The sequence below is a fragment of the Manduca sexta genome, chromosome 8, assembly GCF_014839805.1.
Source record: "Manduca sexta isolate Smith_Timp_Sample1 chromosome 8, JHU_Msex_v1.0, whole genome shotgun sequence".
Lineage (NCBI taxonomy): Eukaryota > Metazoa > Arthropoda > Insecta > Lepidoptera > Sphingidae > Manduca > Manduca sexta.
Window position 1 is genome coordinate 1,281,553 of NC_051122.1, and position 25,167 is coordinate 1,306,719.

The 25,167-nt window shown below is 34.9% G+C and overlaps 3 protein-coding genes across 11 annotated transcripts in view; 2 read left to right on the plus strand and 1 right to left on the minus strand.

Annotated features, from left to right (window-relative positions):
* Positions 1-501: 501 nt before the first annotated feature.
* Positions 502-23,724, minus strand: LOC115451043 (importin-11). Of its 2 annotated transcripts, none has more exons than XM_037436438.1 (17): positions 23,695-23,724; positions 14,965-15,114; positions 14,459-14,679; positions 14,111-14,270; positions 13,479-13,725; positions 12,856-13,137; positions 12,218-12,399; positions 11,339-11,521; positions 10,960-11,059; positions 10,239-10,447; positions 6,952-7,149; positions 5,471-5,663; positions 4,434-4,686; positions 3,541-3,767; positions 2,765-2,894; positions 2,167-2,344; positions 502-1,746 (listed from the first exon to the last, which is right to left on the minus strand). In XM_037436438.1, the coding sequence occupies exons 1-17, from the start codon at positions 23,707-23,709 to the stop codon at positions 1,642-1,644; spliced, it is 3,033 nt and encodes a 1,010-aa protein (XP_037292335.1). In that variant the 5' UTR covers positions 23,710-23,724; the 3' UTR covers positions 502-1,641. The 2 variants fall into 2 exon arrangements, with proteins under 2 accessions (XP_037292335.1, XP_030035097.1); XM_030179237.2 differs by lacking the exon at positions 23,695-23,724 and adding an exon at positions 17,209-17,456.
* LOC115451044 (arrestin domain-containing protein 5) lies at positions 18,085-20,702 on the plus strand. 2 transcript variants are annotated; one of them, XM_030179238.2, is made up of 6 exons: positions 18,093-18,293; positions 18,766-18,906; positions 19,339-19,538; positions 19,628-19,795; positions 20,222-20,404; positions 20,571-20,702. In XM_030179238.2, exons 1-6 carry the CDS (start codon positions 18,179-18,181, stop codon positions 20,658-20,660), a joined length of 897 nt encoding a protein of 298 aa, XP_030035098.1. In that variant the 5' UTR covers positions 18,093-18,178; the 3' UTR covers positions 20,661-20,702. The 2 variants fall into 2 exon arrangements, with proteins under 2 accessions (XP_030035099.1, XP_030035098.1); XM_030179239.2 differs by lacking the exon at positions 19,628-19,795 and having other exon boundaries at positions 18,085-18,293.
* LOC115451045 (heterogeneous nuclear ribonucleoprotein 27C) overlaps positions 21,844-25,167 on the plus strand; it is a 39,471-nt gene continuing 36,147 nt past the window's right edge. For all 7 annotated transcript variants that reach the window (XM_037436439.1, XM_037436440.1, XM_037436442.1 and 4 more), the window contains exon 1: positions 21,844-22,072. In XM_037436439.1, coding sequence (XP_037292336.1) covers positions 22,035-22,072 — 38 coding nt within the window. In that variant the 5' untranslated portion in view covers positions 21,844-22,034. The remainder of the gene's footprint in view (positions 22,073-25,167) is intronic.

Sequence of the window (25,167 nt, forward strand, 5' to 3'; positions counted from 1 at the left end):
TGTGATTGGCTAATATTGAGGTACAACTTGAATCTAATTGGCTGTCAGATAAAGTTGAACCAACAGCGAGCTGTCAGATAAACAAAGCTGAGAAACAGACTTGTTATCGCAGCAAGGCTCTGTCCTTAGATAAATAACGTCTATGAATAAGGGGTTAGTTTTTTCCTTCATTGATTGTGTTATATGTATAACAACAAAAAATATTACGAATACCGTAAATTCATTATTCGCTAAGTTATTTAATATTTTGCAACATAGTCCTTATACCACGTACTTAGGGTCTAATATTGCTACATATTGGAGGATATTTTAGTGTGATGCTTGAAAAATTAAACCGCCTGATATATATGAAAATTGACAACCGTCAGCCATGTTTAAATGATTTTTAAAAAAATATCGTTATTTATTTAATGTCAACTGTCAAAATGCAAGCACTCGCCATTTTTAATTTGCATTGTTAAATTGCATTGCCATTATTTTATTCAAAATAAAATTCGGAAGCGTCATGTTACTCGCATTTAATTCTTGCTTTAATTACAATTAAATTTACCTAACTTTCAATTACCAATAATAATATTTTGGCCATATTCGTAAATAGACTAGACGGCAAAATTTAGATCACCGAAGAAACAACGTAGACAAATTTTCATAGTCAAAATCTTTAATGTTTTTTACAGTTTTGCTTATTTAACATCTATTAACTTTACAATTTTTTTATTCATGTGTAAGCGAGAAATCATTTAATTATATATAAGCAATACAAAATGTACAAATATAAACAATGACTCGAACATTGATTAATACGATGGGATTGGAAAAAGCAAAGGTATATAATAATTTATTAATATCTTAGTACATTATTATATGGAAATAATATGGAGGGGATGTTTGTGATCTACACTAGTGCGTTAATGATATTCAAACATTTCAGATGTATGAATACATACTTATATCCAGTTAAAAATATGGCGTAATTATCGGAAAGTATATGACGTCATCATTTCAAGAGTTTTTTTTTATCTCCGAAGTCAAGTTTATATCGGACCCGACGGGAAGCATCAGCTTTGAAATAAAAAAAGAATCATTGAAATCGATTCACCCAGTCAAAGTTCTGAGTTAACAAACAAAGAAGATAAAAAATACAGTCGAATTGAGAAACTCCGTCTCTTTTCGAAGTCTATCTAAATATAGTTTAATTCCACCCAGGCCTTTACAAATATTAGCCATTAATATTTGTCTGGTTGGCAAATCAATAGCTAATTTTATAAGACATATAGGTCCACTGTGTTAAAAAAAATACAGGATGTTAGCAAATTTGATAGAAACTTTAACCTTTCCCAAGGAATACCTAAAATAAAGTGAAAAATTAACATCAATATAATTTCTGTTCTTGAATTTGATCGAAATTGATGAATCATAACATCCATTTTATTTATATAAAACCATTACTGTATTACGCACAGCGAAATAAAAATATATTTTACATACCTAAAATATTTAAAATCATATTCACCAAAAAATATTTGAACGTAACAACGCCATCTAGTGGCAGATCACGTCAAACTCTCCCCTCCCTCTTCAACATTTCTCTCAACAATGTACTTAAATTATCTTATAAATATATAAACATAACAACTAGATTTAGAGCGGTATATACTCTCTTATCTGTTGCAACGTCTCCTGGTCGGTGCTCTGCAACAGTCGCTCGAACGTCTCCGCGCCAACTTGATTCTTTAACGTTTCCAACTGCAACAAAATATTATTATATAATAAAGCCGTTTATTTCTTGCTGATATCTCAGTGTGCTTAACATGAAAAAATATATTTTTTTGTATTTTGGTAAAGTTTTATATTTTCTTTTTTAATTAATATGGCTTGTGTAAATAGTGTCTTCAATGTTGGATTTTAAATGACGATATTTTTTTATAATGTTAATCAAAAAGATACGAGTAAAATAGCTTATTGTCTGTATTTTAAAAAAGGCATGTCAAATGCTATCCTTCGTATTAGTCGAGTTCACGACGCAAATTGTCTTCAGCAAATTAGGCTTAGGTCCACAAAGTAGTAAAGGTGCGATATGGAAATGCACTGCGATGGCGTATTGTGAATAGTAAAGGTGCGATATACAAACGCCCTGCAAGTCGCATGGTCTCGGTTATTGCATACCTGGTGGTGCGTGTAGGCGCTGAGGTCGATGGTGTGCGCGGGGTGCGTGAGCGCCAGACGCAGCTTGCGCAGCTCGTGCAGGGAGCCGCTGCCCGTGCCGCCGCCGCCTGCACCGCCGCCCGCGCCGCCGCCGGGCTCCGGGGACGCGGGCCGCGACAGCGCCGCCGGCACCAACCCACTGGAGAAACAGCAATTATTGTATATCCATACACAAATATATATACGTTTTTTATATTACACATTATATCGATAAAAACCTAATTGACTTTTGCAAAACTGAGATTTTATTTCGATAAACTTTAACTACATTTAAAAAAAGAAAAAAAATGCTGATTTCAAATATTTATAAAACCCAATGTTGCAAAAAAATGTTCTAAAAGCAATTAATTTTAACCCATCACTGTAGTAAAAAGTCTAAAAAAATGACACGACATTGTAAACTTCGCAAAACGCCATCAACCCACCTAATTGTACTGGTTTTTCATTAAACTTGCTATTCAACTTGTCACAACAAAAACTATAATAATCAAACCATGGAACAAATCTGAATTACAAATAATAAGCTGTATATCGACAAATAATATCTCTGTATACTCACTCTACGTACAGCCCGGCATACGGCGTGATCATCACATTGTTGAGAACTTCAGTCAAATTGAGGAGTATGGCGGGAAACCTCTGCAACACCGCCGCGTTCTGTGTAGTCAGTAACGACGCGAGACCCAAACCTGAAACCAATCAACCAAGAATCAAATTCTACTTGTAGTATATATTTGTATAGTGGTCATTTCAAATGGTATAGCTCGCTGCAAGTCAATACTACATTTAATTACTGGTGGTATATTTAATATCCGCCCGGCGAGTGACCACCGTATACAAGGTGTTACCGTATACAACCCTCTGTAGTGGCTCACATAAGTGTGTCGCGACTCGGGATCAGCCTGTGTATATGCAGTTTCAACAGGCCGATATAATTGTGTCGACTGTTCAGGGGTAATCATCTCTCGTCAGTCTGCGTTCTATTGGACCTCACTCTACTTACCATCAGTTGCAGTGGAATCAGTGTGCAGTTAAGACTCATAATGCCCAGTAATTACGCCACAATGTGGTTTTAACCGGAATACAATAGAGCATGCACTTTGCTGCTAAGAGACAGAAATATACTTTCCAGTGGTACCTACTCAGGTGCACTGTCGCATACAAGAGATCTACCACCAGTGAATGCAATAATCCTTACAAGTTCACAACACACCAAAGATTTATCCCTAAATATGCAAATAGCAAAACGGGCGGATCTCGAACTATCAAGTTTTAAATGTCCAGTCACCAAAAATCACTAACAATAATTGACTTCCCAAATACACATTTACTCACCCACAACTTTTGACCTTTCCACCTGCGTCACAAGGTTCATTTTCTCAGTCCACACTTGCAACACTTTGTTCAGCACTTTTTCAGGGTCCGAGTCGTACTGGGTCAGCCCGTTGGCAGCCTCCTGCACCGCCTTGTAGAAGAAATCCGTTGAGAGCAGTATCACACGAGACAGGAGACATAATTGCACTGACAGGACCAGAGGCATGTCCTCGCCTTCTAGTAAACTCCTGGAAAAGAAAAGATAAATACTAGATATGATAAATTGTATCTACTCCTAAGTAATTAGCAAGTACTCCTATGTAAGTGACTTGTATTGTCTTTTGAGAATTAAATTATTTAAACTCATAAATAAAGTAATTTTCCCAGTACATTTGTCGTGGGATCATAAATATTCTATAGGGGCAATACCACTGATTTCTTTTTTCCATCCATCATGAAAATGGACCAATCAGAATTTAGAATGTAGTTTTTTGATATACTTACAAATGGCGTATTTTGATTGGTTTATAGCGGGGATCGACTCGTTGATCAAGATTGGGATTGCTTATTGAAAACGGCGGTTAGAATAAACTGATTTGAACAGATAACTTGCTGTTATAGTTCATGGTTAGTGAGTTCCAAAGGCCCAAACAAATATATTATGCCCTATTTTATTCAATACTAGTTTTTGCCTGTGGCTTCTAAAAAAAACCCAAAACCCATCTCATAAAATTTACTCATCACACAACCCATTATTGGCCATATTAACTAACTCCAACGGGTTCATCACTGAAGATTTCTCTCTAAAGCTTACCTCCCCCATCGCATTACTGTGAGGATACCTTCTATCCGCATGTCGCTTAGCATGTCCTCGAAAATCAGGACGGTTTTACAAATAAAAAAAAATCACTCACCTTACAACCCGAATCAATATCGGCCATATGACTTTAACTCCAAGGAACGCGTTCCTCTCCGGGAACGTCACGCTGATGCAGATCTCCGCCATTCGCATGACTGTGATGATACCCTCCGTTCGCATGTCGCTTAGCATGTCTTCGAGCAACGCCACGCATTTACCACCGGCGGCGGATAGGAACTCTTCGGGGCATAGGAGTGTGTACGCTTGCATTATGTGAACTACGATGCGTAGGTGCTCTGATGATTGTTCTGCGAGTGGAATGGCGTTTAGTAAAAAAAATTACATATTATGAACCATTACTTTTTCCTAATATATTTTTGTATGGTGTGAAACTAATACAAGGTCCCCCGAAATTAATACTGTGAGCAAAAAAATGTGTCATTAAATAACGGCCATTTTCAATATACAATCCCAATCGCAATCTTCGATCCGTTCTAAAGAATAAACCATTACAAAAGTAATTTATAAGCATGTCAAAAAACTGCTGTGATTGGTCCATTTCGCGATAGATTTAATAAGGCTATATAAAGATCTTTAATCGAAAACGGCCGTAAGTGAGCACTACTGCCAGGCACATTGTAATCAACTACAATATTTTTAAGTTTTAGACCTTAAGGTAGGCATATGCATTAGGCAAGACGTTCATACTTGTACAGCCTGTGACAACCTCACTGACCATACAAAACTTACAATTTAGATTCCACATCAATTTATATTTTCGATTCGAATAAAGTTTTGAATTAGGTAGAAATACCTAGTTCAAATCTTTATTGATAAAGAGAGAAATCTCTAACCAGCATTTAAGTGAAAAAAAATATCTAACCTCCCCCTATTCTTCCATTTGATAATTTCGTTGCGGGTTAAGACTAAGAGAGCTTCTAGAAACTCGTCGAGCTTCACCGCTCAGTGTCATAAAATGATCCTGGCTCACAGGAGTTGCTATGGTTAAAGACTATTACCAGATACTTTAATAGATTTAATAATAGATTAAATTTTTATAATCTTCAGAAGTCACACTACAAAAATACTCACCCAAAATAGGATATAGATTATCAGCCAGCTGCAACGTGGCCGGGTCTGCCACCTGCGTGGTCTCCAGTATCGCAAGCCACAGCTCCAACGCGTCCTCCAGTAAGTACACGTGCGCCGGCTCCGAGAGTGTGGTCGACTCGTTCACTATGCTCAGGATCCACGGTCGAACGTCGGCCGAACACTCGCCTATCGCCTGGGAGGTTTATAAATATAGACGGTTGAAAGGCTAAATGATGTAAGCGACATTATTTTCGCAAAAAATTTTACTAGTTTAAAAAACAGAAAAAAGTGCTAATCTATACTTATAATAAATCTGTAGAGAGGTCAATTCTGTACATGAAATATATTTCCAAAATAACTATCAGGGGGTGATTAGGGATCGATACTGATGCCAAAAATGCAATTAGTAAAATTTTTGTCTGTCTGTCTGTCTGTATAACCGTTATAGAAACAAAAACTACTCGACGGATTTTAACGAAACTTGGTACAATTATTTGTCATACTCCTGTGCTGGTTATAGTATACTTTTCATCACGCTACAATTAATAGGAGCAGAGCAGTGAAGGGAAATGTTGGGAAAACGGGAGAAGTTACTCCATTTTTTAATATTCCGTCGCGTGTGCAACCTTAATGGTTAAAGCTACGCAGAAATCATGTATGACGGAAATGTTCTCCTTAAAATTATGTAAAATATATCCCACGACAGCATATATCTATCTTTTATGGTTGACTCACAATAACACGTGTAACTCCCGATAGCTTAGCAGTTCGAATCATTCTTATTATATTTGTCTACTCTTACGTTTATAACACTCTCAGTCATCCCTAATTAAAAAAGTTAACATTATTAAATATTTCATAAAAAAGAATCATAGAAATCGGTATAGAAACACCAAAGTTATACATGAAATACGCTAATAATAAGCCATCACGCGTGAATACTGAATCATGCTATAAGATTCCTTCGATTTCACCAGGATCCCATCATCAGACCCTGACCGGACAATCGGACCACCTGCATACCACCATACATTAAAAAAACATCCCGACAAATTGAGCACCCCCTCCATTTTTGAAGTCCGAAATCCACGCGGGCGAAGCTGCGAGCGGAAGCTATTTTTATATATGTATGAAACATGTCACAAAAAAAAATTCGCGTAGGTCAATCAGCCTTTCAACCGTCGATATGGTAGGTTGGTTATATCCATACTTAAAAAATCTGATAGTTTAAACTGAATGAATGTCTTCAGTTTCACGCTTGACATTTACGATATTAAGAAATTGGTATAATGTCGATTAAAAACAAAAAATCAGAGATGGTCAATATCGGACTTTGACAAGTTAACTTATCGCTTGAAATTTAATAAGATTTTATTTTAATGAGTAGTATTTTCGACACATTTTGGCCGGTCTTAATGTGGCCCGAGCAAAGTCGACAACATCGACCTGCCGCACGAGCCAGTACGTAAGCGTGGTCCGACCTTGAGCAGATGCACGATGGTGGAGAGCGCGGCGGCGCGCAGCATGTGGTGCTGGTGGTCGGCGGCGTGCGCCCAGAGCCGCGGCAGCCAGCCCAGCACCGCGCGCGCCTCCGCCCGCGCCGCCGCGCCGCACTGCTCCGTCACGCCCGACACCACCACCAGCACGCGCATCTTCGTCTCGCACTCCTCGCTCGACACCTGCCAAATCACGCAACAAAACATTAATAATAATAATATCAGCCCTGTATTATATACTGTCCCACTGTTGAGCTCGGGCCTCCTCTACTACTGAGAGGGATTAGGCCTTAGTCCACCACGCTGGCCTAGTGCGGATTGGTAGACTTCACACACCTTCGAAATTCCTATAGAGAATTTATCAAATGTGCAGGTTTCCTCACGATGTTTTCCTTCACCGTTAAAGCGAACGATAAATTCACCAAAAACACCCACATGATTTTTAGGAAAAGTCAGAGGTGTGTGCCCTTGGGATTTGAACCTGTGGACATTCGTCTCGGCAGTCCGTTCCCCCAACTAGGCTATCGCCGCTTAGTTAACAAAACATTACCACATTATATACAAGCATGAACGAGTTACTCAACTACACATGACCGAATATTCAGAATTTGTAATGGCAATTTTTTTTTTCTTTTTTAATCTCATCTAATTTAATAGTTCTTATAATCTAATTTAAACAACAATAGACAATTGTATTTAAATTGAACGCCACCACATGGTTTGGCCACCAGAGCAACAATATGGTGAGTAAATTCTCCATTGTTGATCCATAACTGTGTTTTTTTTTTATATATATATAATATAAGCTCACATGAAACTACACAATCAGTCGTTCACCCACTACTAAATTCCACAATTTGCCATCGTAAATTAAAATTATTATTTTAAATCACGGGAAATTAATTAGTGTTTATGTATCAACCGTGCGTGTAATATACATACACCTACCCGCATTTTATATAAATCCTTCTTTCAGACCTGTTAATCCTAACCTAACACAACTCATTTCAATGAACGTCGCAGTCGATAACTTTATATAAATTGTAAAATAGACCAATCAATATAAACCATTTGTAAGCGTGTCTAGCGTACTTTATACTGATTGGTCTACTTTCACCATCGATCCAAATGTAGTGATTAGTATCATTTATTTAAAATCGCATACCACAACCGAACAACTGACAGTTTTTATAGAATTACACAAGTTGCGAAATTGAATAACACAATAGACGTAAATAAATTACATTCAAACTTCTAAAACATTTTTGCTATTATTTATAATCAGGCGCACCGCACACATCCGAGGGAACGAAATACTCTTTAACAGACGAGACAAAAAGGCAAAAATTATTAAATTACCAGCCATGTATAGTCCCAACTGGTAGGACGCACTTTCTCTGAGAGGAAATAAAACAGTCCACCACTGGCCTAGTGCGAGTTGACTAAATGACTCACGATATTTTCTTTCATCAAAACAAGCGATAATTGACAATAAACTTTTACAAGTCAGAGGTGTGTGCCTTGGGTTTTAGAAACCAACCTTCATCTCAGCAGTCCGTACCACTCCCAACTTATCGCCTCTTTCCACCGAGTTTATCTGATCTTGTAGTGAGCACTGTACGCACTCTAAGTTACACTGATACTGTAGAGGACGAGAAACATCTACGGTGCCAGAGTAATCACGAGTGCATCACAAGGATTAGCACTTATTTGTTGATCTTGCAAGGCTTTTCGTGTCGCTTTTATTCCAGTGTTTTTACTACTTTACAGTGGCGAAGGGTAGTAGGATTCCTACCGACTTGCATAATTGACAAGGAATGACTTCCCTTTCAAGTGTCACCCTTCGCCTCTGCTGCTTTACAAATGTATGCTCTACAATATGACTGCAGAACAACTATTTAAACTAAAACCAACCTTATACCAGAAATGTAAGCTACATATTTTTATAATTATTAATTTTTGTTCACAATTTACTGGTAATTTTGTTTTTCTAAAATAAAATGTAACTATGGCATACCATATTATAATGAGATTATCACAGAAACCTAATATCGAATTGCACCAGTACAAAAGTCAGTAGACATTTCTTGCACCAGGCTGGCATAGATAATTTACATAAGATTTGTCTTACAATCCGATAAAAGTATACTAACTGAACAAAACCCTAAGAACTGTTTTAAATCTTACCGTCTAACCTACTTCTTGACATAATAACATCAGCCCTATATTATATACTTGCCCACTGCTGAGCACGGGCCTCCTCTACCACTGAGAGGGATAAGGCCTTAGTCCACCACGCTGGCCTAGTGCAGCTTGGCAGACTTCACATACCCCTTAAAATTCTTATACAGAAGTTTTCAGGTATGCAGGTTTCCTCAATGTTTTCCTTCACCGTTAAAGCAAGCGATAATTCACCAATACTCAAATGACTTTAGAAAAGTCAGAGGTGCATGGCCTTGGATTTTGAACCTGCGGACATTCGACTGGGTAATCCATTTCACTCCCAACTAGGCTATCGTCGCTTATATTACTTGACATATACTACATTATACATGAAATATTGCTGCAGCCTTGACTACTGTTTACAATAACTAACTACATTAAAAAATAATTACTGTCTATTTAAAATTGTTTGCTATTACACTTCTCAACTAAGGCTACCAGAAAAGCGCCGCGACATTGTAAATTCATAAATTGATACTTCACATGTCTTAATAATTTATAGCCGCCTATTTGGAACTAGATATTGCTCATAGCACCATTCGCATGAAACACTTCGAACATGTCTAATAAATATGGTGTTTACAGATTTCCGCACCTATATTAGTAATATGAAAAGAAGTAAGATAGAGGACAGTAGATATAATAGTAAAAATAGTGTACAGTAAGATTTATTAACACTGATATAAATATAATTAACAGTTAACATTAGTTTAAGATCCATACACTATTTAATACATAATATCGTTAGGTGTAATACAAGTATGGTTATTGTGAATAAACACAGTATAAATTGCCAGCTGACATACCAGGAGATCATAAAACGAAGATATATGAATCATAACATAAGAACCTAAATACACAATGTAAATTAGGAATTGACGTACCAGGATATCATATAGCGCAGACAGTATATAAAGCAAGAAGTAGGGTTGCGAACAATACACAATGTTAACAAGGAGTAAACGTACCAGGAGTTCATAGAGCGCAGATATATAAAGCAAGACATGGGGTTGTGAACGCTACACAATGTAAACAACGAGTAAACGTACCAGGAGATCATAGAGCGCAGATATAGCGAGCGAGGCGTACGGCGCAAACTGGTCGATGTCGAAGTTGAAGTCGTCGATGGTGGTGCGCAGAGCCTCGGCGGCGGCGAGTTTGACGGCGGCGTCCTCGCGCGCGCGCGTGAGCGGCTCCAGCAGCGCCGAGTACATCGCCGGCCGCAACGACTTCGATGCGCGCACGCCGCACCACTGACCTGCCGCGGACTCAAATGTATTGCACACCGTACATAAACACATATTGTATATCCGGTTCCAGGCCGGCATAATTGTGGCGACTGTCGAGGGGTAATCATCTCTCGTCAGTCCATCTTGTAATGGACCCTATTGTATTTACCGCCAGATGCAGTGAGGTTCCATTGCCTTGCCCGTATAAAATAATAATAATAAAAACACAAACAGTATAGTTATTAAAAAAAACGGACATCAGAACCAAAATTGTTGTCTTATTTGCAATATCCATAAGACAAGATGTCACTCAATGATCGCCAAGTTATTTCATCAAACTTCAAACCGCTTCTACATATAACTTCAATAAAAAAAAAGATCTTTATCTAAAATAAAGTAATTCACCTTGCGATATTCATTTTAGTGAAGAATAAACTATTGTTGACAATCGCACGAAAAGTTAAAGACGAATTGCAAGTTTATATAAAACAATAACATATCAAAAACAAAGTACATTAAAACACAACCCGGTGTTACTCACCCACTAACTGACAAACACGCCGCCTGATAATCCTGTAATTATTGTCTTGTATTTTCAACTCTTGACTTAGAACATTCGTGAACCATTCGTCGAAATCGACCTGAAAATTGATATACACGTTGTTAATGTCTATAAGTGGACTAAAAGCTGTTTAGTACTATTATAGTAAATAATACACAAAAAATAATGTTTGAGACTCCTGTAGGAATATTCTTGCGATTGCTAAGATTACATGAGGACCCTGCATGATCCATATAACTTTTAACTACTGCACACAATGAAAACACACCCACTTAGTCAGTTAATGTTACCTTACTTATATTTAAAACTACTAAACTACCAAATTACTAAACTACCAAACTACCATTCTACTACTCACATGGTCATACAAATTGAATGCTGCCAAACCAACAGCGTTGTAAATGGCGTCTTTCTTGAGTATACCAGGCAGATCATCGGGCGATATCTGTTGCTGCTGCAGGGAAGCCAACATTCGGACCAGCTCGGTGGATAAGACCTTGCGGAACCTGATCAGTCTCATAAACAGGGCTTCTGTGCATGGCTGTAGACAAAAAAAAATACTTATAAAGTGTTTTTTTTAATATTATAATAATACCAGTCCTTAATTTGATGCTGTCCTAATACTTGGGTTTAACCTCTAGTCCACTATGCTGGCCTAGTGCAGATTGGCAGTCTTTCCATACTTACAAAATTCTTTAATGTAAAATTTTCAGGAATGTATTTCCTCACTATATTTTCCTTCACCATTAAAGCTGATTATAATAATTGATAAAGAATACACAGATAACTTAAAAAAATCATAGGTGTGTGCCTTGGGTGATGGTTGGACAAGTTAGTCCATTCTACTCTCAACTAGACTATCAAGCACTTTGTTTTAAATATTTTAAGGAGGAATTGATAGGAAATTTAGTCATACCTTTTCTTAAACTTTTTTGTTATCAATCAATTGATATACAATTTATCGCCGTGCGTTTTCAGAGACAACTTTTACCACAAAAATATTGTGCGCTCTGGCAGGAACTTCCTCACACTGTGTTTCCTACGGCGTTATGACTTGTGCTTCTTCAAATGAGGTTTAAAAAACGTTTTCACGGTAAAAAACGGCTTGACTGTGCCTTTAGAACTGCCGACGTCCATAGGCAACGGTAACCACTTACCATCAGGTGGGCCGTTATTTCATGTCTTCGGCAGCAATAAAGAATAAATTTAATAAAAAACAACCATCAGCATATCTTACCCTAAGACTGTACTTCCACGACTCGCCGGACTCATCGGTGGCGAAGCTCTCCGGCTCCGCGTCCCACAGCGCGAGATCATCAGCGCTGAGCAGGAAGTAGTGCGTCACAAGGTGCCTGCACATGTGGCAGGCTGTGTTCTCGTCCAGCACCTCCATTTTCGTCTCGTAAGCTTGAATCGTCACTGGGAAATATAAATGGTTGAAATGAAAGCGATACTCGAGGCCTTGTGAGTAATTGGAATTATCTAAGCATATGACAAACAACATCTACGCCAGGTGAATGCCAGGAATGAAGAGAAAGAGCAATTATAAGGTCTGTTGTTGGCTAATTAAAGGACCAACTTCCGCCATATACACGCTCCCCGGGGATCGATATAAAGCTCGTTGGTAGGACAGTCTAAATTGGTTTTGTGACTAAAACTTTAAACTGTTTTCTCACGTGTGAAGAAAAAAAAATTGGCTCTACTAGGGAAAGTCCCAGTAAAGTTGCACCAACAACTTCCCAACTCCAATCCATATTCCTATTATATTATCCATTATGTTTGTCAATGAAACCACAAATTTGGCATTCACATTCCTCATCTATCATGAATATATACCCTACTGATTGCTTTAACTAAGAAACAATAAAAACTTACTAGGGTCTGTAGTTTGTTCTGTCTTCTTCGGTAACTTATATTCAGTGCACTGCAATATTCCCTTTACTATGTTCAGGCACTGTATGGTGAACCTCTCGTATGTCAACGCCATGCCTTGCTCAGTAAAGCAGTAGTACAAAGCGAACTCCAGAGACGGTCTAATAAGAGGCACATAGGAGAATGGATGTGTGCACAGAACACCTAGAGCTACTTTCGTGAGGTGAATTATGAATTTTTCGCATAATTCTAGTGGGTATATGCCGCGGCCTTTGAGAAGTTTTCCTGGAACACAAGTGATATTATGTTTTTGTAGATTTATTACAAAAGAGATTTATATGATTTCTTATGTTTAAGTGAATGATAAATATTGACATAAAACTATTTTTAGATTTTATCATAGTTTATTATTTCATAAAAAATTTTATAATTGTAAAATGTAAGTAGAAATAGTAACTGACTTTTTGGACGAACAACACCTCCGTCTCTCCTGTGACCATGAAGGTTGCAAAGTCTTCGAAACATGAAAATTATAATATAAAAAAATCGCGATAGAATATTTTTATTTCAATATCTAACATTCGCGTAAACATATGAAATAATTAACATTATCTTCTCATACTTACTGCATTCCAAACTGGTCTTGGCCCGATCGAACACTACATTCAAGAACGCACTGGCATCCTGACTCTCATGTGGTTTCTTAAACCCGAACACGGTGAGTTTCCTCAATATCCTCAGACACAACAATGCTTTCTCCAGATGTTCTGTTATTAATTCAGTCGCCGCTCCTTCTTGGATGTGACGCAGGAACAGTTCAGTGTTCTCATGCCACAGGTTCAGAACAAAGGAGTATACTGAGTTTGTTAGTTCCTGGAATAGTCAGATGGAATGCAATTAATAAACCCTATCTTTCCTATAGATTTTATAATTGTGCCTATAAGCCAGTTGCACACCAAAACCAAACTATACTTGCATTAAATAGTAATTTGTATCGGTAAGGTTTTTTTTACATGTGTGTAACAAGCATGAAAAACCGCAACAATGCAAATTAAGTTGAAGTAACTTAGTTTAACTCTGAGTCGGCAAATGACTATAAATGCTTTGACAGAAAAATTTATACTGCTAATTGGAACAAATCAAAACACATATGCAATTTTTCTTGTTACATTTTTAGCATTGAGACTATTGTAGTGTCAAAATTAAATTCTATTGCTCAACTTATTCTTTGGGGAACACTGAGTATCTCTAAAATCACCTGGAAAGTCATCTGGTCCTCCAACAACCTCTTAGAAGCCAATGCCTTAACGACATGGTGGAAGATCAGCAAAGATCTGTGCTGGACTAGGGGCTGTGGTGCTTTCAATGCACCTACAATCTCTGGTACCAGACTGGGCCAATGGTTTGGACAGTCAAACCTGTTGATAAAATATTTAAAATTATAAAATGCCTATAGCAACATGATTGATAAAGTGTGGAGTCACTGAACTTAAAATAAAACATAATAATTTTAGGAAATTATAAGGCATATCATAACATTTTATATTTTATTAGTATATATATATATTTTTGTAGGTATGTAAGCACATACTAAAATCACCCTTACCTAGCTACTTTAGAGATCAAAACAGCTTGTTGTGTAGCTATCTGTGCGATTGGCTCTCCGAATATATTAGTTGTGAGTAACCCCTGTCGTAACTTCTGTTTCTCTTCGTCTGTGATTGCGTTAGGCGCATTCCGTCTCCAATATCTATCTACACCATTCTTGAAGCACATCACCGCCAGCCATCTTACGTTTAAGTCGATCGAATGGTTTGACAAAACATTCTAGAACAAAAACATAAATTTTATTGTGTATAAAAGTATAGATAACATAAAATATCAGCCCGGTATTGTAGACTGTCCCACTGCTGAGCATGAGCCTCTTCTAGTATAGAAAATGTTTAGGCTAAGTACAGATACATTTTGATTAAATAATAAATAAAAATATATTAAAAAGGTACAAAATATACTATGGACTACACGTATGACCCTAACATATTCCTTCCACATCACCAAAATCAACATGTCACAATCGCCATGAGAATTACATTGAACATAAATAATGATTACCAAAAGCACAGAATAGTAGCCAGGCTCTATCTCCCATTCTTGAAGCTTCTTCTCGGCTGGCTTCAGTACTTCTGGATCCTGACTAGTGGCCCTGTTGAGGGTGTCCAGAACTAATGCATAGATGTTCGGATCCATGCTGGTGGTGGTTAACTGACGAAAAACAAAAATAGTTACCAAATGTGGAGTGCTGAATGTCTGTTGGTTGTTGCTTTTAACAATTTTTAGAGTGGTTGGCTATGGGTGTATTGTATGTTTGATGCTTATAATATATTGATTTTGGAGTACAAAAATTAAAGATAGTATAAAAATGTTACAAATAATAATTAATCATGTGGTAATAGTTTTGTTAAAAACCTCCATTTATCTCTGGACCACCCTAAAGTGGCGTGGGAGAGAATGTCCGAGGCATTTAAGTCCACCTGGATACCCAGTGTATAAAGTGTAAATACCTACAATAAGAACTAAGTAGTATTTGGAGCTCTGCCCAAGTAGATCATTCACAGAATAAAGGACTTGAACATTAGCCCAGAATGAGAAATTGCTTTTGATCCAGGGCATGGCCCGTCTGTGTGGCTAATTACTAACTAATTGGGTGAACAGTTTCCATCTTCAAAAACATTTTGAATCCATGTTCGATTATAAAACATTTCAAGGTTTGTTTTGTAATTTTCAAGTAAATTTTGTTCATTTTAAGACATTAAACAGCTAATATGTTAACTGTATAACCTATGGAACATTTAAATCATAGAGCCACCAGGCAATTCTGGGGTGGGACTGGCGAACTTGCTACCCTTTCCCTCCCTATATACACTTATCAATAGTTTGTGCCGTGAACAGACATCTCTAAAACCAAATTGCATTGTAAAACATAATTATAGTATTTGTATATTGTTTTGAAATCCTAATATCCAAACCTCATTCTGTTGAGGAGACAAAGCATAATTTTCTCCATTGATCAATAATTCAAAATGTATATTGGTAAAACCACCCATTGTTATAAATTGCAATTTGAAATACTATACTTTGTGAAGGTGTTTATAAGCAAACACTAAACTGTAATAAACAATAAACTTTAGTACATTATTTTGTCATAATTTATAAAATATTTTTGCATTTATCTTAATCGTACAATATAAAATATGTACGCCCTAGACTGCCCATTTTTGCTATAATTTTATTTTCATATCATTCTTCAGTAAGAAATTACCTCAAGTGATAGACTGCAATTTGTACCTTTGCCTTCATTGTTTTTAAACTATACTATTATATAAAACTGAGTTTGTTTCCTTGTTTCAGCACACTAATCTCAGAAACTGCTGATCAGAGTTTAAACATTCTTTCATTGTTAGATAACCCATTTGTAATGGAATATTAAGTAAAATATTTTTGGTGTACAGTAAAGCTCTAAATAAATAAATTAATAGTTGGGATACTTTGGCACAAAGACACACCAAGCCATAGGTTAACATACAGCTTCTTTTTATCCTAGAAATTATTGCAAGGCCACTTTTCTCAAAAAGGACTTTCATAGAAAAGAGCTATGGACAAAAGCCAGTATTACAAACCAATTGAAAAGGAAATGATTTCATAACATATATATAATACTATCATAAACAACCAACTTAAAAATATGCTCTTTTGTTATGATATAACTCATATTTATTAATACAGTTGCAAGAGGATTATTCATTGAATTTTTTCAATGTCTTGAATTACCTTGTTAATATATATATCAATATAATCTTGATTTTTTTCAAATACCTGACATTGCTATGTAGTAAAAGAATATGATAATGCATTAACCTTACTTTAAACTACTAAAGAATGTGAATAAATACCACGGTAAAGAGAAATTTTAACACGATACCGAATTTCACTCAAAGAACTTGCACTGAAATTTATTTGACATGGGTCATCTTATACAACATTAACAACAAATATTATTAACTATTACGCAAATCATTTTATAGTATAAGAGTAATACTGTAATTTACCCCAAGTAAGTCAACATATTTAACGCTTTCTTCATTGCGACTATACATGAATAGGTAAACAAGAAAGAATGTGAAATATTTGACAGAACCACCGATTTGCAAAGACAATATCTATTGAATAAATATGCAAATGACGCATTGGCGCATAATATAATATAGTAAAACTTACAACAATCATATATTTAGGCAATAGAAAGTTTATTGATTGGTAATATCACTGGAAATTAAATAAAACAAATGTATTGCTCACCCTGCAAAGGAAGAGGGCATAACATAACCTATGGCAATTTGCAGACCGTACCGAGAGCACGAACTAAATACACTAGTAAGTATGAAATACGTAATGGTATTTTGATTATCTTTGATTTTAAACCTAATTAAAGCAATTTAATGATTATATTGAACGAAACATATCTAAATATTCATCGCGAAAAACACCACGGAAATCTCACTTTCAATAGAAATAGCGAAAAATTAATATTCAATGTTGCCAACACAACACGATGACAGCAAGTTCGGAAACGTCGCAGAAAGTTGACAATAATAATGGTAAGATGTCGTTGTCACAAAATAAAACCATGCTGGTCAATGACATTGTAATTTTGATTTTTACACGATAATAATATTATTCTGATTCAATTTTATTTATTTGCTCTTTTTTATTTTTCTATCATGATATGTTATTCCACTTCCGATGCGATAAAAAAGTATTTATAACGTATTATTTAAAGGTCTAATCACATTGACTCATTGCGAGTAAATTTACGGTGAGGCGAATGAGCTGGCAGCTCGTCCAATGTTAATCGACTATTAACTTTACCAAACCACTATTGAATCAACGGCCCAGAGGGTAACCTGATGATTTAGTTAAGTAATTTGCAGATGTAGAACTATATTGCGATAGGGAATTAGTCCAATCGTTGGTGATTTGCATCTCTACAAGGAGCTAAACATTGGGTTTGCAACCGGTAACTCCAACTACCTAGTGGACCGCGTGACTGTGGTAATGACCACTTCGTATTTATACTGACATGTATTCTCCTAAACATTTTCCTATTATAAAAATAAGATTAATAGGACAAGTTCATAGCAGATTGCGCGATGGTTACTTAATTATCATGGCCTTTATCACTTTATCATGATTACGATAAGGTAGCATAAATCGGCAATGTACAAATCAGTTTAGCTGTAGATATGTTACATAAAATGGTAAACACAACATGGCTTGCGACTGTGTGGTGCGACTAAATAGTGATTCTACTGGTAGTTTTTATACGGGTGATATTGTAACTGGAATAGTTGTGCTGGATCTCCAACAGGATCAAAAAATTGAAAGTAACTAAAGTCTTTTTTCCTTGTTTATTATTGTTTTAAAAGATGTAAACACACTTTTGATATTGGAGTAACTGCACCCATGTCGAGTTACTTTAGCCCTATTGAGGGAGAATATTTCAGAGGTAAAGATGAAGACTTTAGTCGTGCAAAAAATCACAAATGGACTAAATAATAAAACGTAACAGGTCACCAAAGTCAGCAATCAACTGTAGCAAAACGAAAGACTGCAGGTTTGATTCCCGAACGAGAGAAATTGGTTAATCATTCAATCTCTATGTTATGATGTCTAAACATTCATATTAACTAATGGCCACCACATCTGATTTAAATACATCTTACCTACGTGTAATTATGGCAATTTATGTGATTGTCAGTTGTAGTTACTATATAATAGTAACTACAACTGACAATCACATAAATACAATAATATAATGGTCCTTTTCTACATTAATATTTATTTGTTTACTTCCAGGTATAGATTTTGAAGTAATTGGAACAAGTAAAGCGCAATGGACCAGGTCGGCTCCCACAATACCTTATATAAAATTATATTCTCAGAAATCGAAAATCCTCAGTATTGCAATCCCCAATATTTTTAGTGAAGTTATATCAGGTAATAGTATAATAAATACAAAATTGGTGTTTAACAACGATTGTAATGATTTATACTAATATTAGAAAAAAAGGAGTAAAACTACTAGTAACTGGAACTACTGGATCGATTTAGAAAATTGTTTCACTGATAAGATTATTTCTGAATTCTATAGGCTACTTCTTATCTTAGCTAAATATGAAGCGGTACATTCATCCCTGAAAAATTTTCTCAAACGGGTAGTGCCGATAATTTAAAAATGTTTTTGGCTATTTCACTGAATGACCGTACGAAACGAAGTGCACCAAAAATATTAGCACTTTATATTATGTATAACTATATAAACGTATTAAAACTAAACTATAGTTTACAGATTTTTATTTTCCAGCCAATTATAATTTACTACATTTTATAAGTATCATATTGGTATATCGAAAACTATTTCTGTTTTAGGAAAGACGATATCCGCAGGGATTTATACGTATCCATTTCACTTCGCATTGCCAGATGATCTGCCATCAACGTTTGAAAGTTCGATCGCAAAGATCGAATACCGCATTAAAATAAAAAGTAAACCATTTTACAAGATTAAGAAAGTAGTGCCATTTGTTGTGCTTAACAGTGTTAACGTAAATCACATAGACGCAATGTTGGTGTGTATTATTTCATTATAACAACAACTTAGTAAAATATGACCTAATGACATAAAAATATATGTAATGTAAGTTCCAATACATTTCAGAGGCCATCCGTCCATGAATTTGAAAAAACTTTTAGAGGTTCTGGAAATTTTTCAATCACTGTCAAAACGTTGACTGGTTTCGCTCCTAAACAAACCGTGCCATTTCATGTGACCTTATATAATGAGAAGAAAGCAATCGTACATAAAATTAATGTGAAATTAATTCAAGTGAGTTTATACAAAAAAAAATATGTTTAGATTTCCACATCATTTTTTTTTTTGGTTTATTAGGGCTATAACCGATAAAATAGTGCAAATGCAATATAAAGGAATGTTAATTTTCTTAAATTTAACTAGAAATCTTATACGTGAATGTTTTGAACTGACAGAAATTATTGATTTCTCGGCCGGCATATCCCGAAAAAGTGTTAGTTAAGGCATATTTTTATCTTTCCTGTTTATTTGCTTACAAAGACATGAAGTTTTTAGCGTGCTGGAATGTCCATTTTTCAATTTACAAATCAAAACTTTAATAATATTATATGTCTTTATAGTAGTATCGACTCAAAAATTAGTCTAATACTTATTTTATCACAAAAATTATGTTACCTACCTTTACCGGATTTATGAAAGAACTCATTTATTTTCTTTCAGAAATTGAATTACGTAGTTCAAAGTGGATATTTTGAAGAAGAGAAAAAAATGTTTAAAGTGGAATACAAAAAGTTGACAAACACTGTCTCGGAAACATGTAATTTTCAGATGGAAATTCCACAGCTAACGCCATCTAGTATACATTTGATTGAACCCATGGTCAATATTTCCTACGAGTTCAGAGTAGGTTTACAAGTTTATTGTTTGAAAATTTAAAATTGCAAACAAAAAATTTTTGCCGTTATTATTACATTATCAAAATATTAATAAAATATAAACTTATATAAAAAATAATAAATGCACATTGGATTTGAATAATATGAACTGAGATAATCTAATTTTGTTACAGGTAGAAGTGATATTTCCATTTCATTTTACTTTACACGGAAGTATTCCTGTGACGATAGCAACAATTCCTGTTCTCCATTATGATTTTTGATCAAATATATTTTACTACGATACCTAATACTTCTATAAGTTATTTCTGTTGTCTTATTTAACCGAACAAAACTTCATCCATTTTCGATTTTTTAAATTACAAGTTCTGCCTTGTTAGCTTGTTCTGAAGATATTATGATGAAGTCAGTACTAGGAAAAAAAAATTAAGTTTCATAACTGAAAAATAAAAATTGAACATGGGATAATCTTATAATTCCCAAGATACCATAATACCTCATGTATTATGGTATCTTGGGAATTACGAATGTATTGTCATCATATTCGTTTCTCTCGTTGACAATAATATGTGGTTAAACGCGGATAAATACGGTTTGATTCTTATTTACTTAGCTTCTTCCATTATTTTTAGACTCTAATCTTTAGTATATACCGCCTCCAAAAAATATTTTATATCTTCACTTACCAATACGTATATCGTAAAGTCAAATTAGTAGGCACCATTATTATTTAGAAGATAAAAAAAATTGAAATTGATCGATTATTTATGAATATTGTTAATAATTGTAATTAGCTTTTCTGTTATAAATTAAAAATTAAGTATTTTATATACTTATGAAACGAAGCAATTTATATTTCTCCATAGGAATCAGGATTTATGCGATTTGCTCTAGCCTTCGCCAGTTCACTTTTGTATGTCACTGTAGTTTAATACAAGTCCTCCATAATGGGTACTTAAATATTTATTTTACAAATCAAATCAAATCAAATCAATTTATTTTACATAAAACATGGTATAAATTATGATGTTAAATATCTTACATGTGCAACATGTTTCACCGTTTCAACGGTATGCAAAAAAATTATATACGTACTTATAATTAGAGAACGTAGTTAGGCAAATTACCTATTATTAATATATCTATTCCCTTAATTAATATTAATTTATAATATTTAATCACTACGTTGTTATTCTTGAGTAGGCGCCTTATTTAAATTATTTTTCATTTTACACGAGTACAATATTTTTTAAAACCTTGTTTTTAAATGTTTTCTTGACATTTTAATACTGGCAACATCACAATGTTTCTTTCAGCGCCACCTAGTTTCATTTATATATAAACCAACAAGATCATATAAGTTTCCTTTTATTTGTATTTCTGTTTTTATTGATAAAACTGGACTATCTATTCATTTAAAATACATATTATAATTATTAAAATATATAAAGTTTACAATATACCTTAAAAAAGAATATTTACGCTATTTAAAAACTTTATGTTGCCACTTCCTATTTCCATGACTTTTTGAGAAAGCGGAAATGGTTGGTCCGCCATAATCATTCGTGTGGGTCTGTGCTTGTGTGGTTTGGGTGTCTTTACCGGTGCCAACCATTATTTTTAATTAGTAGTAAGTTATGCGTATGAATCCAGACATGGACGATGATGAGAAGGGGTGAGTGTATTTTTAATTGTTTTTCTCTAGATTTAAGGCCGTAAGCTACGTGCCAACTATAATAGGTCAAACTGGCATGTTCGCTTGGTGTGTCGCATTTCACGGATAGCCAGCGAGGCTTGTGAGGTTTGGTTACGTACGCGTTTACATATCCTATAAATTGTATATTTGTTATGATATCTATGTTTACTTTTGTCAATCATCCCTAAACGCGGTTAATAGCTACGAATTCCCATTTAGCCTTTTACTTTATGCCGGCTAGCGGACACCGACCCCAAGCCTCGCCGCGCTAGCTGCGTGGTACTATCATGGCAGCTATCACTTTCCCATGATACATATTGCTGATTAACGAGTTAATCAACAAAGATTTGCATACAAAGTTTATATAACGGTAGATGTAGCGCGAAAGCTGTGATGTGGAATGGTGGCTATACGTAAAATTAACCTTTCTGTGACTAATCGTTGCTTTCTCTTATCGGTGATTTCGCATTATTCGATGGTGAGTGGAGTATTTGCGTTTAAATTGGCGTAATTTGGTTGGACGGCGTGTTAATGAGGTTATTAGATCAATGTTCGAAATGCCGCGTAGCTCGCCCCCATTTACCCACAAGACTATCAACGTGCTGATTCATTTGCATATGGTAACTTACGCACGAGATATGTCCATAAACATGTTGAACTTCACCGTATGTAGTCTGTACGTGTTATTTTCGCGCTGAGTGCCGTGTCTACGGACGGTTTGATTGCTTATTTTCTCGTGAGACAATTTGTTATTCATTGATACGGACCAGTAAATGCTGGAGAACGCTGCGTCCTTGTCTCGGCGCGTAATAACGACAGTGACAAAGAATGGTAATTAATTCGCGCAATTAACATTCTGAATGTTAAATCGGCTTGTGGTCCGTCAGACATTTGTGATTTTAACCTATTTTATAAATATTTCTTGCGTTACCTGCAAGTTACCTAAATACATAACCTATAAAGACTCAATCAGTACTTGTCACATTGCATGTCACCTTTAAGACAAACAGTCTATCTTAGCATATTGAGTGCAAAACTTTCTAAATTATCAATGAGGTCTTGTTGGCATGTTTAAATTCCAAGAGAAAGATAAGATCTCAACTTTGGGGCCTATTAAAAGAAAAAGTGAGCGAAACATTGTTCAAGTGAATGTTGCTTTCACTTTGCAATTACCCTTGCAAAATACTATTATGGTGTTAATGAATGTAAGGTAGTTAACAAAAACCGGCCAATACAAATTGGTATGATTAGATTAAATATGCCAACATTAAATTTACATCATATTAACTAAAGTAAGTGATTAATAAAAAGATGCTATGGGGTTTAATTTGACAAGCTAATAAATTAAAATGGATTTTAACTTTATGTATGTAATGTATAAATTATATTTATATTTTGATTAAAATTAATGGTGTTGCCAGTATGCAGAAAATATTTTTTATTTATTGGAATAATTATACAAAAATCTTAGACCATAAATAAAAAATAAAAAATCAGTACGTATTATGTATATCAAGCATAATTAAATCTTACAAAAATTAAAATGGCTATATAGATTTATAAAACTAAAATGATCAGCCATGTGGTTTTATTATTCTTACCGGGGTCCGGTTCATTGTATGTGTTCCAGATTACACCTATCAACCTTCTGACCTGCTAAATTACTTGAGATATATTAAAAACACTAATTGGATGATGTAGACTGGATTTGTTTTTTTTTTATCTAACATTATCTGTAGTTAAGCTTAGTTATTTTTATTTCTCAAAATGTAGTTATCTATTGCATTAATTTTCTTATCTTTTATGAATATATGCTTATACTGAAATCTTTCAAAAATATCACAATAGTTAAGCAGTGATAGCCCAATTGGGGGTGGAACGGATTGCTGAGACAAACAAACAAAACTGACAAAATATGTCTGCATGTTCAAAACTGATGTGCAAGCACCTCTAACTTTTGAAAAGTTATGTTAATATTCCAGTGAAGGAAAACACAGGAGGGAAATTTGCATTACTGAGAAATTCTCATATTCATTTTGAGGGAATGTGAAGTATACCAATCCGCACTAGGTTAGCTTGGGACGTTATATAAAACAGGGCTGATATTATTTGTAGTTGTAGTTTAGTTACAATTGCTAGTTAAGTGCTTATAAAATACACAACACCAGAGTGAAAAAGTTGGCACACAGATTAACATTGCCACCTAACAACTAATAAATTTGTCTGTATGTCACCTGTCACAATCAATATATAATATATTTTTTGTTTAAAATTGTGCTACCAGTAGATTTTTTTTTTCAATTCTGTGTATTACTAAATTTCAAATTGCCTAAGATAAAAACATGGGATCACATCATCCTCAACTAAGAATGCTACTTCACTAGTAAAATTGTCCTGTTTTAATATAAGATATGATAGGGTATCCATACATTTATCTTAATAGTAGGTATGGTAAAAAGAAATCCTTAGTAAATTGTTCATTGACTAGTGCAGTTCTTATCAGTCTAAGACCTATTGGAATAATATATTTTACAGATAGTAAGTGATATGTAGGTTTTTAGGTCATCATTTGTTCTTGCTTTTATCACTAAAGGTATAATATACTATGGATATTTGTTGTATGATATTCTAAACTATTACTTGCAAATTCTGTCAATCATTTTGACTGATCTGGAGTAAGTTACATCCCACCAACTTCTAGTCTTATCCAGTTTTATTCATAAGGAATAATTGAGAGGCCACTCAGGACTGACTTCAGACCAATCAAAACATTGTGGATAACAATAAGGGTTTGATATGCATGAGTAAGAATCAACCAGAGTCCATTTTGAGCAATGCTTTGATAGAATGTGATACCTCAATATATTATGTTTGATTTTTTATTTCTTGTGTATATTACTTACTACATTTTTACACTGTTAATCAAATTGAAAAGAATAATAGTGTATTCACCATATTTTACTGTTTGTTAATCGTAAACATGCTAAGTTATTTCCTTAATTTTATTGCCACAGATTGATGACAGACATGTTGAATAAACTGTGACTTTATATTATACATTTATTGCAACACAT

Coding starts and splice junctions, on each gene's coding strand:
- LOC115451044 (XM_030179238.2), top strand. CDS start 18,179: ATGGCTTGCGACTGTGTGGTGCGACTAAATAGTGATTCTACTGGTAGT. Junction 18,294..18,765: donor ACAGGATCAAAAAATTGAAA/GTAACTAAAGTC, acceptor GTTTACTTCCAG/GTATAGATTTTGAAGTAATT. Junction 18,907..19,338: donor TTTTAGTGAAGTTATATCAG/GTAATAGTATAA, acceptor TTTCTGTTTTAG/GAAAGACGATATCCGCAGGG.
- LOC115451043 (XM_037436438.1), bottom strand. Junction 7,150..10,238: donor CTGCGCTCTATGATCTCCTG/GTACGTTTACTC, acceptor GTGATTTGGCAG/GTGTCGAGCGAGGAGTGCGA. Junction 1,747..2,166: donor GCGCCTACACGCACCACCAG/GTATGCAATAAC, acceptor ATTTTGTTGCAG/TTGGAAACGTTAAAGAATCA.